We start from the raw sequence: 15,105 nt of genomic DNA, 5'->3' as shown, positions 1-15,105 counted from the left end.
GGGTTTTGCTGAAAATTCAGGTCAAAGGACATTTTATGTGTTATGTGTTAGATAGCCATGTAAGCAGATAAGCAATTTGATTTATATCTCCTAACAAAGTTGTGTAGACATATGTTGAACATTGAAAAAGTCAAAACCTTTCTGGAAATAAATATTGAGATTAAAAATAATTATTTTTATCATGTGCGTGGTGGCAATCTTTTCCAATGGAAATACATTTATGAAACTAAAAGCATATCAGAATGATTAAAAACATTATGAATTTTGCTTTGCAGAAAAGAACTGTGATGATTATAAATAAAGCTAAGTCAATTGAGGTAGAAGAAGAGGATTATTCTTCCACTTGCAGAAAGAGAGTCATTGGGTTTCACGAAACCTATTCATGAAGTTTGGATAATTCTCATTCCACAAAGGATCTGATAGAGGGCGAATTTCATGTCCCTGTTGCGTAGGCTGTAGATGAAAGGGTTTAAGACTGGTGTCACTACCGAGTACATCAGTGTGATGATCTTATGCATAACAACTGAGTTGCCAGATGTGGGACTTACATACATCACCATTACAGTTCCATAGAACAGAGAAACCACAATCAAGTGGGATCCACAGGTAGAGAAGGCCTTTTGCCGCCCACCTGAAGAAGGAACCTGAAGCACAGTTTTGAGCACCAAGATGTAAGATCCTAGGGTATACAACATACTGGAAATGATGATAAAAGAGCTCACAGAATGTAGTACACGCTCTATGATGTGTGTAGGGGCACAAGATAATGCCATCAGTGGGTCCAGATCGCAGAAAAAGTGATCAATGATGTTGGAGCCACAAAAGGGTAGTTGGGAAAAGAAGAAAATAGGAATTGAATGTACTAGAAAACCAATGAGCCAACAAAGAGACACTAGAATGGCACAGAGCTGTCCAGTCATGAGGGAGGAATAGTGCAATGGATGGCAGATGGCCAAGTACCGATCATAAGCCATGATACTGAGGAAGAAGCATTCTGTTGTACCCAGGGAAAAGAAGAAGTAAAATTGAATGAAGCAACCAGAGAAGGATATGGTGTTGGTTTTGGAAATAGAATTGATCAGCATGTTGGGGACTGTAGAGGTCACATACCAGATTTCTAGGAAGGAGAAATTGGCCAAGAGCACATACATAGGGGTATGGAGTCTGCTGTTCCACCTCACTGCACAAATGATGGCTATATTCCCAGTCAGAGTTAAGATGTAGATCAACATAATTGTTGAGTAGAAGATGATTTGCATTTTCCAAGGGCCAGGAAAGCCCAACAAGACAAAGTGTGTCACGGTAGATATCTCTGATTTATTCATTGTCCCCAGACTGTGGAGAGAAGACATATAGATAATGCCAAGTCAATTTGCTGCTGAGACAATGGAAAGTTTGATTTATGAAAGCAAATGTATTAAATAAATCTTTTTTTAAATTTTATTTATTCATTTTAGAGAGGAGAGAGAAAAGGAGAGAGAGAGACAGAGAAGGAGAGAGAGAGGAGAGAGAGACAGAGAGAGAAGGTGGGTAGGAGCTGGAAGCATCAACTCCCATATGTGCCTTGACCAGGCAAGCCCAGGGTTTCGAACCGGCGACCTCAGCATTTCCAGGTCGACGCTTTTCCACTGCGCCACCACAGGTCAGGCGATTATTAAATAAATCTTGAATAAATCTTGCCCTATTCTGAATGAGCTCTTTGATCCTGATTCTTTGTTATTATATAATTTAAGGCTGCTTAAACTATTTTTGTTAGTGAACATCAGTTAAATTTCATCTTTATTTATTTATTTATTTATTTATTTTTTGTATTTTTCTGAAGCTGGAAACGGGGAGAGACAGTCTGACAGACTCCCGCATGTGCCCGACCGGGATCCACCTGGCACGCCCACCAGGGGCCACGCTCTGCCCACCGGGGGCGATGCTCTGCCCCTCCGGGGCATTGCTCTGCTGCGACCAGAGCCACTCTAGTGCCTGGGGCAGCGGCCAAGGAGCCATCCCCAGCGCCCGGGCCATCTTTGCTCCAATGGAGCCTTGGCTGCGGGAGGGGAAGAGAGAGACAGAGAGGAAGGAGGGGGGGGGGAGAAGCAAATGGGTGCCTCTCCTATGTGCTTTGGCTGGGAATTGAACCCGGGTCCCCCGCATGCCAGGCCGATGCTCTACCGCTGAGCCAACCGGCCAGGGCCTCATCTTATTTTTATATAAGGAAATCTTGGAGTGATATCAGAGGAATGTGGGTATGAGAAATCTCACTTTGGTCTCTTCCCTTGAAGTTTCAACAATTTGAACAGCTATAATTCAACAAAGGATTCCCTGATCAAAACACAAACATGTCTAAGACATCATGCATTGAAATATCTAAAGGCAGGCAAGTGGGAGAAAACCAGGGAGGCAAGAAGAGATCAAAGAGGCCATGGATACAGCCCTGCAGCTTGAAGCTCACTGTGGGGCTCAGCCTGGAGAAGACAGGAACGAGGAATGGATGGCACTTCCTTCAGCTGGGGGGAGCAAAGAGATTTAGTGAGCATTCCTGCAGAAGTGGGCAGTATGAGCTGCTAATGAGCCCAGAGACCTGGGCAGGGATGAAGCACAGAGGTGCAGCCATGGATGTCTGGAAATTGGCATTCAGAAAAGAGAAACAAAGCAATGGATCCTGGCTGCCTTCCCTTAACCTCCAAGAACTTGCCTCCCCTCACTCTTACTGTTGGGTTGCAGAGCACATTGTTTGTAAACTGGAAAACTGGTACTGTAGAAACACTTTTTCCCCAAGTGAAGGTTACTCTTTGTGACTAATCCCAGGGTGGGGTAAAGGTGCAGGGTGTACACTGTAAAGGTCTGCTGGTTGCCATTGCTGGGAGGGCAAAGCAATAGAAGAGGTGGCCGGGTTCCCCCAGCTCACCTTAACCCCACACATCGAGGCTGAACTGCTGGAAGATTTTGGCTGTGGAGGACAGCACTGGGATTTCACCAGTTGGGAGCCCCTTTGCTTACCATGTTCCCCTGTGGGGTTGGTCCCTTGGAATTGGAACAACTGAATCACAGGGGAGGTGCATACCTTACAAGGGAACACAGGCCATTTTCCACCACCACACAGGAATCTGAAAAGCCAGCGATATGTGAGAGAGCTAAAACAACAACAAAAAAAAATCCCTTATGATTCAGTGCCACCTATTGGAAAATAATAGAAAGACTTCCATCAATCTACTAGAAAAGTACTTACCATCAATAACCAAGGTAAAAAGCTCAGAAAGAAAATAAAAAATCTCTAGAAAATAAACTTAAATATGTGAATATATTTGATTTAAATTACCAAGAATTCAAGATGGCAATTTTGAAAATACTCATTGAGATTCAAGAAAACTCAGGCAGTTTAATAAACTCAGAAACAAAGCAACCAACAAAATACGTACTTTACCAAAAAGATTGAAACTTTAAAAAGATCAAAATAAAAATTCTGGAGATAAATAACAATAAAAGAGATCAAGAATGAACTAGTGAGCAGAGGAAATAGAGCTGATCAGATTGAGGAAAGAGTAGTGATTCAAAGATAGAAATCTAGCCTGACCTGTGGTGGCGCAGTGGATAAAGTGTCAACCTGGAAACGCTGAGGTTGCTGGTTCAAAACCCTGGGCTTGCCTGGTCAAGTCACATACGGGGAGTTGATGCTTCCTGCTCCTCCCCCCTTCTCTCTCTCTCTATAATGAATAAATAAAAAAATCTTAAAAAAAAAAATCTGGCAACCAAAGATAGAAATCTAGAAATAATGGAAAGGGAAGAAGAGGAGACTTGGACATAAGAAAATGAAAGACTCTGTGAGAACTATATGACTCCATCATAGAAAGCAATATGAGAATAATAGGCATACCAGAAAGAAGGGAGGGAGAAAGGAATGGAAAGTCTTTTCAATTAATTAGTTTATGAGAACTTCCCAAATCTATAGAAAGAGATAGATCCTCAAATCCAAGAAGCAAACAGAATACCTAATCACCTTAACTCAAAAAAGATTTTTCCAAGGCATATTATATTAAAACTGCAAATAATTAATGACAAAGAAAGAATTCTCAAGGCAGTCAGGGAAAAGAAGCAAGGAACCTACAAAAGAAAGCCCATTAAGTTGTTATTGGTTTGATCTCAGAGCTGCACTGATTAATGACCCCTTACCCTGGCACTGACCAATCAGTGGAGAGCACAACACTGAAAGGACATACCTGGAAATCTTACTCTATTGAGATAATTCGCTGGTACCTTTCCCAAAATTTATTCCTAAAAAGTTACCATAAAAATGGGAATCAGAATTGACAGTGGGGAGTTGTATTGAGGAATTGATATGCCACTTATATTAGTCTGACTAGCCAAAGAATAAACTAAAATAAGCATGTACTAACAAAGTAACCTAATAAGAGTATTTATATAAAGCTACCCATGTTACATCTTCATAAATGCTAAACCCAGCTTGTCACTCTTATTAACTATGATTTGACATTACTAACATAATGATCAAAGTTATGTATTTTGTAGCAAATCAAAGTACATAATCAACCCTGCTAGTTCACTTCACTTCTGGCCAAGTTTTCATTACAGTTGAACAGCCTGTTCCAGGAATAAGAAACAATGATGCTGGCAACAAAACCACAGATGTCTGGATGAAGCAGAGTGAAAGATAACATCAGAATGAAAGAAGGAACTTGAGCAGGAACGGCACATTGCCAGAAATTCCACATTTCCCTTTTCCCTATGATCCCCCTGTATAATCTTGCCAAGGTATCTAAGATGTTAAGATGGGTTTTGAGGACAAGAGTCCCCCATCTTTTCAAGTAACTGACACTTGAATAAACATTTCCCATATCGCACACACACACACACACACACACACACACACACACACACCGCCTAAAAAATAAAAGTCCAGGACCAGATGGCTTCATGAATAAATTCCACCAAACATTCAAAGAAGATTTGATACCTATTCTTCTCAAACTCTTCCAAAAGATTAAGTAAGAGGCAATACTTCCTAACACATTTTATGAGGCCAACATAACCCTAATACAAAAACCTGGTAAAGATATCACACAAAAAAGAAAACTACAAACCAATATCTCTGATGAATACAAATGCAAAAATTTTTAACAAAATACTAGCAAATTGAATACAACAATACTTTAAAAATATAATCCATCATGATCAAGTGGGATTCATTCCAGGGGTACAAGGATGGTTTCACATATGCAAATCATCAATGTAATATAATACATTAACAAAAAAGGATAAGAATCATATCATCTTATCAATAGATGCAGAAAAAAACATTTGATAAGACACAACATCCATTTATGGTTCAAACACTAGATATAGAAAGAAAGTATCTCAACATAATATAGGACATATATGGCAAACTTTCAGCTAATATCATACTTAGTGATGAAAAACTGAAAGTTTCCTTTAAAATCAGGAACAAACAAGGTTTTCCACTCTCACCACTTATTCAGCATAGTACTGGAAGTACTTGCCAGACAATTAGGAAAGAGAAACAAATGATTAAGGCATCTAAATGGGAAATGAAGAAGTAAAAGTATCAATTTTTGCAGATGATATGATTTTTTATATAGAAACCCTAAAGACTCTATCAAAAAACTATTAAAAATGAGAAACAGCCTGACCAGGCGGTGGTGCATTGGATAGAGTGTTGGACTGGGATGCAGAGGACCCAGGTTCGAGACCCCGAGTTCGCCAGCTTGTGCGCGGGCTCATCTGGTTTGAGCAAAAGCCCACCAGCTTGAACCCAAGGTCAAGCTGGCTCCAGCAAAGGGTTGCTCGGTCTGCTGAAGGCCTGCGGTCAAGGCACATATAAGAAAGCAATCAGGCCCTGGCCGGTTGGCTCAGTGGTAGAGCGTCGGCCTGGAGTGCAGAAGTCCCGGGTTCGATTCCCGGCCAGGGCACACAGGAGAAGCGCCCATCTGCTTCTCCACCCCTCCCCATTTCCTTCCTCTCTGTCTCTCTCTTCCCCTCCCTCAGCGAGGCTCCATTGGAGCAAAGATGGCCCGGGCGCTGGGGATGGCTCCTTGGCCTCTGCCCCAGGCGCTAGAGTGGCTCTGGTCGCAACAGAGCAATGCCCTGGAGGGGCAGAGCATCGCCCCCTGGTGGGCAGAGCGTCGCCCCCTGGTGGGCGTGCCGGGTGGATCCCGGTCCGGCGCATGCGGGAGTCTGTCTGACTGTCTCTCCCCGTTTCCAGCTTCAGAAAAAAAAAGAAAAAAAAAAAAAGGAAAGAAAGCAATCAATGAACAGCTAAGGTGTTGCAATGCGCAATGAAAAACTAATGATTGATGCTTCTCATCTCTCTCCGTTCCTGTCTATCCCTCTCTCTGACTCACTCTCTGTCTCTGTCTCTGTAAAAAAAAAAAAAAAAAAAAAAAAGAGAGAAACAAATACAGTCAAGTTGCAGGATACAAAATCAATGTACAAAAATTTACTGTATTCTTATATACTTACAATAAAATTTCAGAAAAAAATGAAGAAAAATTTATTTTGCAATTGCAACAAAAAGAATAAAATACCTAGGAATAAACTTAACAAAGGATATGAAGGATGCATTTACTGAAAACTACAAAGCATTATCAAAAGACATTGAAAAAGACACAATAAAATGGGAAGATAAACTGTGTTCATGGATTAGAAGAATCAACATAGTTAAAATGTCCATAATACCCAAAGCAATATACAGATTTAATGCAATATCCATTAAAATGTCAATGACAATACATATTTTAAAGAAATAGCACAAAAAATTATCAGATTTGTATGGAACCACAAAAGATCCCAAATAACGAAAGCAATCCTGAGAAAAAAGAATGAAGCTGGAGTAATCTCAATACCTGACTTCAAATTACTTCAGAGCACCAAGTTATAAAAACAGCGTGGTATTGGCAGAAAAACAGACACACAGACCAATAGAACAGAATCGAGAGCCCAGAAATAAAACTACATGTATATGGGCGAATAATTTTTGACAAAGGAGCCAAAAACATGCAATGGAGAAAATGAAAGCCTCTTTAATAAACGGTGCTGGGAAAACAAGGATTAAAACGAAAAAAAAAACAAAACCCCAAAAATAAAAAAATAAAAAAGAATAAATGGTGCTGGGAAAATGAAAATGCCATATGCAAAAGAATAAAACTAAAGTACAATTTGTCCTTATGCACAAAAATTAATTCAAAATGGATCAAAGACCTAAATATAATATCCCAAACAGTAAATTACATAGAAGAAAACATAGGTAGGATCACTAAATTATAGTGCATAAAGCGAACTGTGAACCTACTCATCTAGAAGCAAATACAACCTTCCTATTGAGCTGGTTATATCAAAGCAGGTTGTGGTCTTTTGAATAAGAAACCAATAAGAGGAAGAAACTGAAAGATGAGGATAAGTTCTGTGAATTTTAAAAACTGGGTTGGTTATGAAACCTCAACTAACCTGCATTATGATCATTTTGGTGAGATGTAATAAAAAAATGATTCCTTACTGTGGGGACTCTGTGCTTTGAAAACAAGAGATTTCTTTTTTTTTTAAAAAAAAGATTTTATTTATTCATTTTAGAGAGAAGAGAGAGAGAGAGAGAGAGAGAGAGAGAGAGAGAGAGAGAGAGAGAGGAGAGAAGGGAGGAGGAGCAGGAAGCATCAACTCCCATATGTGCCTTGAGCAGGCAAGCCCAGGGTTTTGAACTGGCAATCTCAGTGTTCCAGATCGACACTTTATCCACTGCGCCACCATGCAACCAGAGAGTTCTTGTCAAGAAGACAAGAAGGCAGTGATGCTGAGAGTAGCCACTTACCCCTGGGACACCAGCAACAATGACTTGAACTCAGATTCACAGACTTTGACTCAATATCAAAATGCACAAGACTTAACTTTATGCATTTGAGCTGTAGACTACTTGACAGTAAAAAACGAACAAAATACCTCAGAGAAAAACTACTAGTCAGCTAATAGTGGAAGCATGCTAAATGAATTTCACAGATAATTTTCAACATAATTACAAGAAACACTTCCTAAAATACTCACCACTAAACCTATGTGAATCTTAGTTCTCATACACATGATTTCATCCTTAATTTTTAAAATTCTGTATCTCCCGAGGGTGTGAATGAGTAATGGAATGGACAAGAGGAGGCCAAAAAAAAAAAATCCTTATTTTCTTCTGGTTTCAGTCCCAGTGGACAGAGCTAGTTCCATACTGCTTTATTCAAAATATCTTTAAAAGCCATACCATTCCTGGTGCCCCAGCCACTTTCTGAGAAGGGGAAGGCCTGTTGATGACTTTAGTACCAATTAGTGCACTTGTATTGGACAGCATGAGTTCCACGGTAATCTAAATACCCTGAGAGATTTTTGTTGTTGTTGTTCCTGAGCTGAAAGAGAAACCAAATTTTTGATACTGAATCTCTTGAACAGACTAAATGAACAAAGGTATAGGGGAACAAACCCACCTGTGATGTATAATAGCAGTCATGCCCACCAGAGAAGATGCCTCCTATCTACCATGAAGCTTTATAGGGTGGCCATGACGATTCTCTTTCACTGTGGAAACCCTGTATGAGAGAGCTTCATGCACGGCTTCTTTTGCTTCTCTTGCATTACAAGATTCTAGTGACCTATTTCCTGTAGGGTGTGTTGAAATTATGTGCTAGTCCTTATATATATGTCATTTTAGCCTCTGTTGAGAAGTCTCAGATATCTCTTCATGTGATCCTATAACTTTCTATGCTTTCCCTAGGTACCTTCTTACTTTTGCCTGGGGATTTCATTAATGTTTATGATAAGTTGTCCCACAGGGGTTATTAAAAATAATGTGCTACATTCAGTATGGAGGGATGGCCTCATCTCCTTAAGTCTGTGTTTCTCAAACAGGATATGTGATTGTGTGACTCCTATTACACAAAACTCTTAATTAAATGCCTTCCTGAAGGACTGGTTTTACTGAGAGAATTATCTTCAAATATCATACAAATAGGTGTGTATTATGGAAAAGAAACTACAATTCACAATAACTTTCAAGATAAAACTGATTTTCTAAAGAAATATTGTCCCCACATGCCCCATGTTTTTGACCACCATTATCAAACATGCTTTAGTATTGGAACGCTTTGAAATATGCTGTATTTTATCATCTACCACCAGCAGGCCTATCTTCCTGGCACACCTAATTTCATTCTCAGTATGGCCATAATTAAAAGGGTCTACTCTCATTTTAAGTAGATTATTCTCTCACCTGATGGTTTTTCTGTTTCAGCATGGGGTTTGGTCACAAAAAATGGAATTTGTTCTTGAGATAATTCTCTCAAAATAATTTTCTCAGACTTTGCCCTACAGCTTTCCGAGAGACATAAAAATATGTTTAGGGCATTGTCATTCCATATTACAAGTAGTATTGGGGTTGTCACAGTTGATTTGGTGAGAAAGCAGTATGAGTTAAGGTACCTAATTGGGAGAGAATGTATTTAAAGTAACATAACAAGATTGATCATTGTGAAGTGCAAGGTGGAAGCAGTGGATCAGCAGGAAAGAAGACTGCATGGAACAGTCTATGCAGTGAAGGCTTTGAATGCCAGGAAGAAATGTTTGTACTTTATCTCAAGATGACAGAGATGTGAAACATACTCTATTTTTGTTGTGAAAGACTCAAACAATAAAAAATGCATTTAAAGATTCTAAGGTCCATTATGGGGTGCTTTGTTTTGTTTGGTGGCCCCTTGACCCACTTTTTTTCCTTTCTTTGAATGTATATATTGAGGTGACACTGGTTAACAAAATTATACAGGTTTCAGGTGCACAATTCTATAACACATCTCCTATACATGGTATTGTGCATGTTCACCCCCCCAAGTCAAGTCTCTGCTCATCATTTATTCCCCCTATGCCCTACTCCACCTCCCCAAACCCTAAGAATATTTATTTTTTGAATTTAAAAGATTACATTCTCTCTTGAAGGGTTCTAGGTACACCTGAATTTCCTTCCACAAGCTAGGATTAAACCAGAAAAGATACATCACAAGAAAAGATCACACACACACACACACACACACACACACACACACACACACACACACTAGCACCATATAATTACTCAGTGAGGTCATGCATGTTTAAAATGTTTTATTGAATATTTATCATCAATAAACTGAACTTGAACTGCCAAAGTACTGTGAAAAATAAATATCTTCCTTTACTTAAATGTGAACCAGAACACAACTTTCTGAAGCCATTCTCTATTTTTGTTATAAATAACTAAGGTCAGAAGTGACAAATTCTCCTTCTCTTTCAAAGATGTCTCAGGTTTTGTTAATCCCAGGACTTGCTTTAGGGCATGTATCATTTATGTCTTTGTTTTGGAGACTATAGATAAAGAGATTTTAAGAGGAGAGTTACATGATAATTCTATTCTTAATATTTTGAGAAGCCTCCATACTGTTCTCCAGAGTGGCTATACCAGAATATACAGATCATGTATCATAGAAACGTATACTTGAAACCTACATAATATTATTGACCAATGCCACCCCAATAAATTACAAAAAAAGAGTGGAGTCACTGATGAGTATACCAAAGTGATGAACTTCTGCATTTTTGCTGGGTGTTGTGAACCAGGTTCAGTCCTGAGTGAGAACAGTGGGAGATTAAGAAATAAAGATAGAGAGAAAAAGGATGGGATTGGCAGGCCTCCTGTAGGCTGATGGCATGCAGGAACAAGGGAAAAACCCTTGACCAGCTTTATTATATGGTGCAGAGAACAAAAGCCATTTGTAAAACAAGGAAATTTCTGGTACAAAGTCACATTTCAAAAGTATAAATGGGAATCCTTTTACGAGTGAACCCCCCCCCCCCCCCATGAAAAAGCCAAGGGAGTGGGAAAGAGCTTAGTTTTAAAAGGGTGTGGGGAAGAACTTAGTTTTAAGAGGGTGTGGGGAAGAGCTTAGTTTTAGGCTAAGCCCTAGACTGTAAGAACTTTGTCAGCTTACAGCCTGTCTTCCACAGTTCCCCCTTTTTTACTTATTTATTTATTTTTGTATTTTTCTGAAGTGAGAAGAGAGACAGACTCCCATATGCACCCGACTGGATCCATCCAGCATGCCCACTAGGGGGCGATGCTCTGCTCATCTGTAACCAGAGCCATTCTAGTGCTTGAGGCAGAGGCCATGTAGCCATCCTCATTGCCCGGGTTAACTTTGCTCCAATGGAGCCTTGGCTGCGGGAGGAGAAGAGAGAGATAAAAAAAGGAGAGGGGGAATGGTGGAGAAGCAGGTGGGTGCTTCTCCTGTGTATCCTTACTGGGAATCGAATCTGGGACATTCACATGCAGGGCCAACAACTCTACCACTGAGCCAACCGGCCTGGGCATTCCCCCCTTTTTTATTTTTCAATTTTAACTCATGTGCTGAGATTTGTATTTGTCTGATTTCTGGGATTCCAATTCAGAGGCAGACTGGAAAAAATACAGAATAAACACAAAATTAATACAGCCAATGCTAACAGATACCAAACGAGTGTCTTAATACGTTGAAGGGATTAAAGACTTTCAGATCATCAAGCAAATTCTTAGCCAATACAGCAGAATCTATAATAGAGTCTTTGCTGTTCTGAATGTCCTGAGTATGTTGATGTAATTTCACCAAGTCCATGCTGACACTATTATTGTTCCATACTTTTTGCAGATGCAGTTTAACTTCATTCCAGTCTCACTGAGAACTGTTATAAGGAGGAGGAGTCACACATATCTGGGAAAAGTCCTCATGGCACTGGAGCTGCTGTCGCACTTTCATACTCTGTAGCTGGGTTCCAAGCCCTATGACCACTGCTTCCAGTGAATTAAGTTTTTTCCTCAAGCTTAATGTCAGTGGCTTCTTGATCTCTGGAACTGGGTTGCTTTCTAGAGGCTGATGCCAAAACATGATGAGGCTTCATATTTTTTGTTCCTCGCTGGCATTGAAAGAGGACCCATTGATGACAAAATTGAAACATACCCTCATCCCCAAGTTAGAAATTTGATTGAATTTGGCAACTCAGGGCTAGCCAATATATCCCAGTACCACATGAGAGGCTTAGGCTGTTGCTCAGCTGGTATAAAATACCTCTTGGCTATAGTAAGTCCTGAGGAAAAAATGTTCAAAAATAAAAATTAAGAGTAAAAAAGTCTTATACAATTGCTCTTGTGGGATGAGTCTCTCCTCCTGACTCATGGTGTCTCACCAGATGTTCAGAAACCCACCGAGGAGCCTCAGCAGACCTAAGAAAAACACACACATGTCCTCGGCCCCATAGGAGAACAGGGTCTGGCCCTTGCCAGATTCCTGTGAGTCCTTCCAATGCACTTCAGGGAAGGCTTTCCTTGCCCTGTACATCAGTATTCAAAAAATTTAAAGTAAAAAGAGTGTGATAAAGAAGATTTGCAGAAGTTCAGGGGCATAACCCCCCCCCCCCTTTTTTTTATAATTTTTAAATCTTTTTATTTATTTATTTATTTTTATTTATTTTTAATTTTATTTATTCATTTTTAGAGAGGAGAGAGACACAGAGGGGGGGGGGGGAGCGGAGAGACAGAGAGAGAGAAGGGGGGAGGAGCCGGAAGCATCAACTCCTATATGTGCCTTGACCAGGCAAGCCCAGGGTTTTGAACCGGCGACCTCAGAATTTCCAGGTCGATGCTTTATCCACTGCGCCACCACAAGTCAGGCTCCCCCCCTTTTTAAATTGACCTCTAAGTATTTGATGGGCATGCTCTACAATGTCTTGGCCCTGAGGATTCTAAGGAATACCTGTCCTCAGAGAGATTCCAAAAGACTAACAAAAAGTAATAAATGCTTCTCCTACATACGCAGGAACACTGTCAGTTTTAATCATCTTAAGAAATCCTAAAATAGAAAACATATACAAACAGTGAGCTATGACATGCTTATCAGCCTCACCTGTTCTGGCAGAGGCTACCATACATCCAGAATAAGTATCTACTGTAACATGGACAAAGGCTTGTTTGCCAAATGAGGTTATATGAGTGACATTCATTTCCCAAAGTTGTCCTGGGAGGAGTGCTTGAAGGTTAATTCCAAATGAAGGGACAGACTGTAGCATAGGACACTCTGGGTAGGATTTAACAATCTGCCATGCTGCCTCCTGAGAGAGCTGAAACTGTTTATACAGGGCTGCAGCATTCTGGTGATGAATAGAATGAGACTGAACTGCTTGATCTACCATGGTTGCTCTAATAATCTTCTTTTGGGTGGCTTGATCAGCAAGGGCATTCCCTTGTGCTAAAGCTCCAGGGAGCATAGAATGAGCTTGAGTATGTCTTACAAAACATGGAGCTTTATGCTGACATACAAGTTTTCGAAGAAGGAGAAATTGTTGAAATAGGTCCTCATCTGAAATTGTCCCCAAGACAGCAGTCTTTATAGTGGAAACACCCATAAGCATATACTTGCTGTCTATATACAGATTAAAGGAGGAATGTGGCAAATGCTGAAAAGCCGTGATAATGGCATGTAATTCTATCCTTTGAGCTGATTTTAAGGTGACTGTTTTAGTATAAGTTTGTCCATTAATTACTAATCCTGCTATTCCTGAGCTGGACCAATCAGTAAAGACTGTAGGTGCTTCAGGAATGAGTCCATTAACAATTGTTTTAGGAAAAACAAATGTAGTAACTAATGAAAATTGAACTACTTTATCAGCTGGATAATGGGAATCAATTTGATCTGTAAAATTTGCAAAAGCAACTTGCCATTTTGTAGAAGTTTTTCAGAGCCACTGTTGTTAGTCTTTTGAAAAAGGAACAATAATGAGTTGAGGTTCAAAACCTATAAGCTGTAAAAGTTGTGGAGGCCCTTGACAATGAATGAGGGGACAAATTCAAAATATGGAGATAAGACTTTCTTAAGAGTAGTAGCTAAATGAATCCATTCAATAGGACCGGAGGCTTGCCATAATAGTCCCATTGAAGTGTAGCTCAAGGGACAAATACGTAAAGCAAAGCGATTGATTCTTTAGGATTTATGCACTTTACTTGTGCCTTCTGTAAAGCCTGTTCTACAAGCTTTAAAGCTTGCTGCCCTGCAACTGTAAACTGCCTAGGGGAAGTTGGTTCAGGGTTCTAAGGATGTCAAAAAGTAGTTTCAGTTCTCTTGTTGTTAATTTTAAGGAAGGTCTTAGCCAGTTAATGTCTCCTAACAATTTCTGGAAGTCATTTAAAATCTGCAAGTGATCTGTCCTGATTTCTAATTCTGTGGACGAATTTGCCATCCCTCAATGATTTGTCCTAGATAAGAAAAAGGCAAGGACTGTTATACTTTCTCAGGGGCTATACAAAGTCCTGATTCCTTCAGAGAATGTTCTAATTGTGCAAAATGGTCAGCACAATGTCTTTATCTGAATGAGCAATAAGAATATCATCCATATAATAAATTATGTATGGCTTAGGGTGCTGCTGCCTTTGTACCAGAAAAATGGCTTGAGCAACATATTTCTAGCACAAGGTAGGACTATTAGCCATAACTTGAGGTAAAAGTCTCCACTGATATCTCTCCAGGAGAACCTGAAAATTAAATGAAAGAACACTGAATGTGAAATGTTTGCAATCATGCGGGTCTAAAGGAATAGTAAAAAAGCAATCCTTCAGATCAATAATAATAAGGTAAAAATCCTATGGAATGGCAGTAGGAGAGGGGAATTCTGGCTGGAGAGGACCCATGATTTCCATAGTCTTATTTATTGCTCTTTAATCTTGTAATAGCCTCCAGTTTCCTGATTTCTTTTTAATGACAAATATAAGTGTATTTCATGGGCTATTAGAAGGTTCCATGTGCCCAAGCTGTAACTGCTCTTGTACCAACTGAGCAGCTTCCTCAAGTTTCTCCTGAGAGAGGGACCATTGGTCTACCCAAACAGGATCATTTGATTTCCAAGTAATTGAGTCTGCACAATGCATTATTGGGGTAGCAGGATCTACCAAGACTCCTATGTTAAATTTTGATACCCTAATCCATTTGGATGTCACTTTTTTTTTTTTTTTTTACAGAGACAGAGAGAGAGTCAGAGAGAGGGATAAATAGGGACAGACAG

The 15,105-nt window shown here is 39.8% G+C and overlaps 1 protein-coding gene and 1 non-coding gene across 2 annotated transcripts; one reads left to right on the top strand and one right to left on the bottom strand.

The window, feature by feature from the left end:
* Positions 1-380: 380 nt before the first annotated feature.
* LOC136376164 (olfactory receptor 11H7-like) lies at positions 381-8,345 on the bottom strand. The gene is made up of 2 exons (XM_066341988.1): positions 8,264-8,345; positions 381-1,335 (listed from the first exon to the last, which is right to left on the bottom strand). Exon 2 carries the CDS (start codon positions 1,323-1,325, stop codon positions 381-383), a length of 945 nt encoding a protein of 314 aa, XP_066198085.1. The 5' UTR covers positions 1,326-1,335; positions 8,264-8,345.
* On the top strand, positions 5,861-5,936 carry TRNAS-GGA (transfer RNA serine (anticodon GGA)). Its single transcript has one exon. It is a non-coding gene; the product is annotated as a tRNA-Ser (tRNA).
* Positions 8,346-15,105: the final 6,760 nt, after the last annotated feature.

The sequence above is a fragment of the Saccopteryx leptura genome, chromosome 6 (genome assembly GCF_036850995.1).
Source record: "Saccopteryx leptura isolate mSacLep1 chromosome 6, mSacLep1_pri_phased_curated, whole genome shotgun sequence".
Lineage (NCBI taxonomy): Eukaryota > Metazoa > Chordata > Mammalia > Chiroptera > Emballonuridae > Saccopteryx > Saccopteryx leptura.
This window is presented reverse-complemented; position numbering and strand designations above follow the sequence as displayed.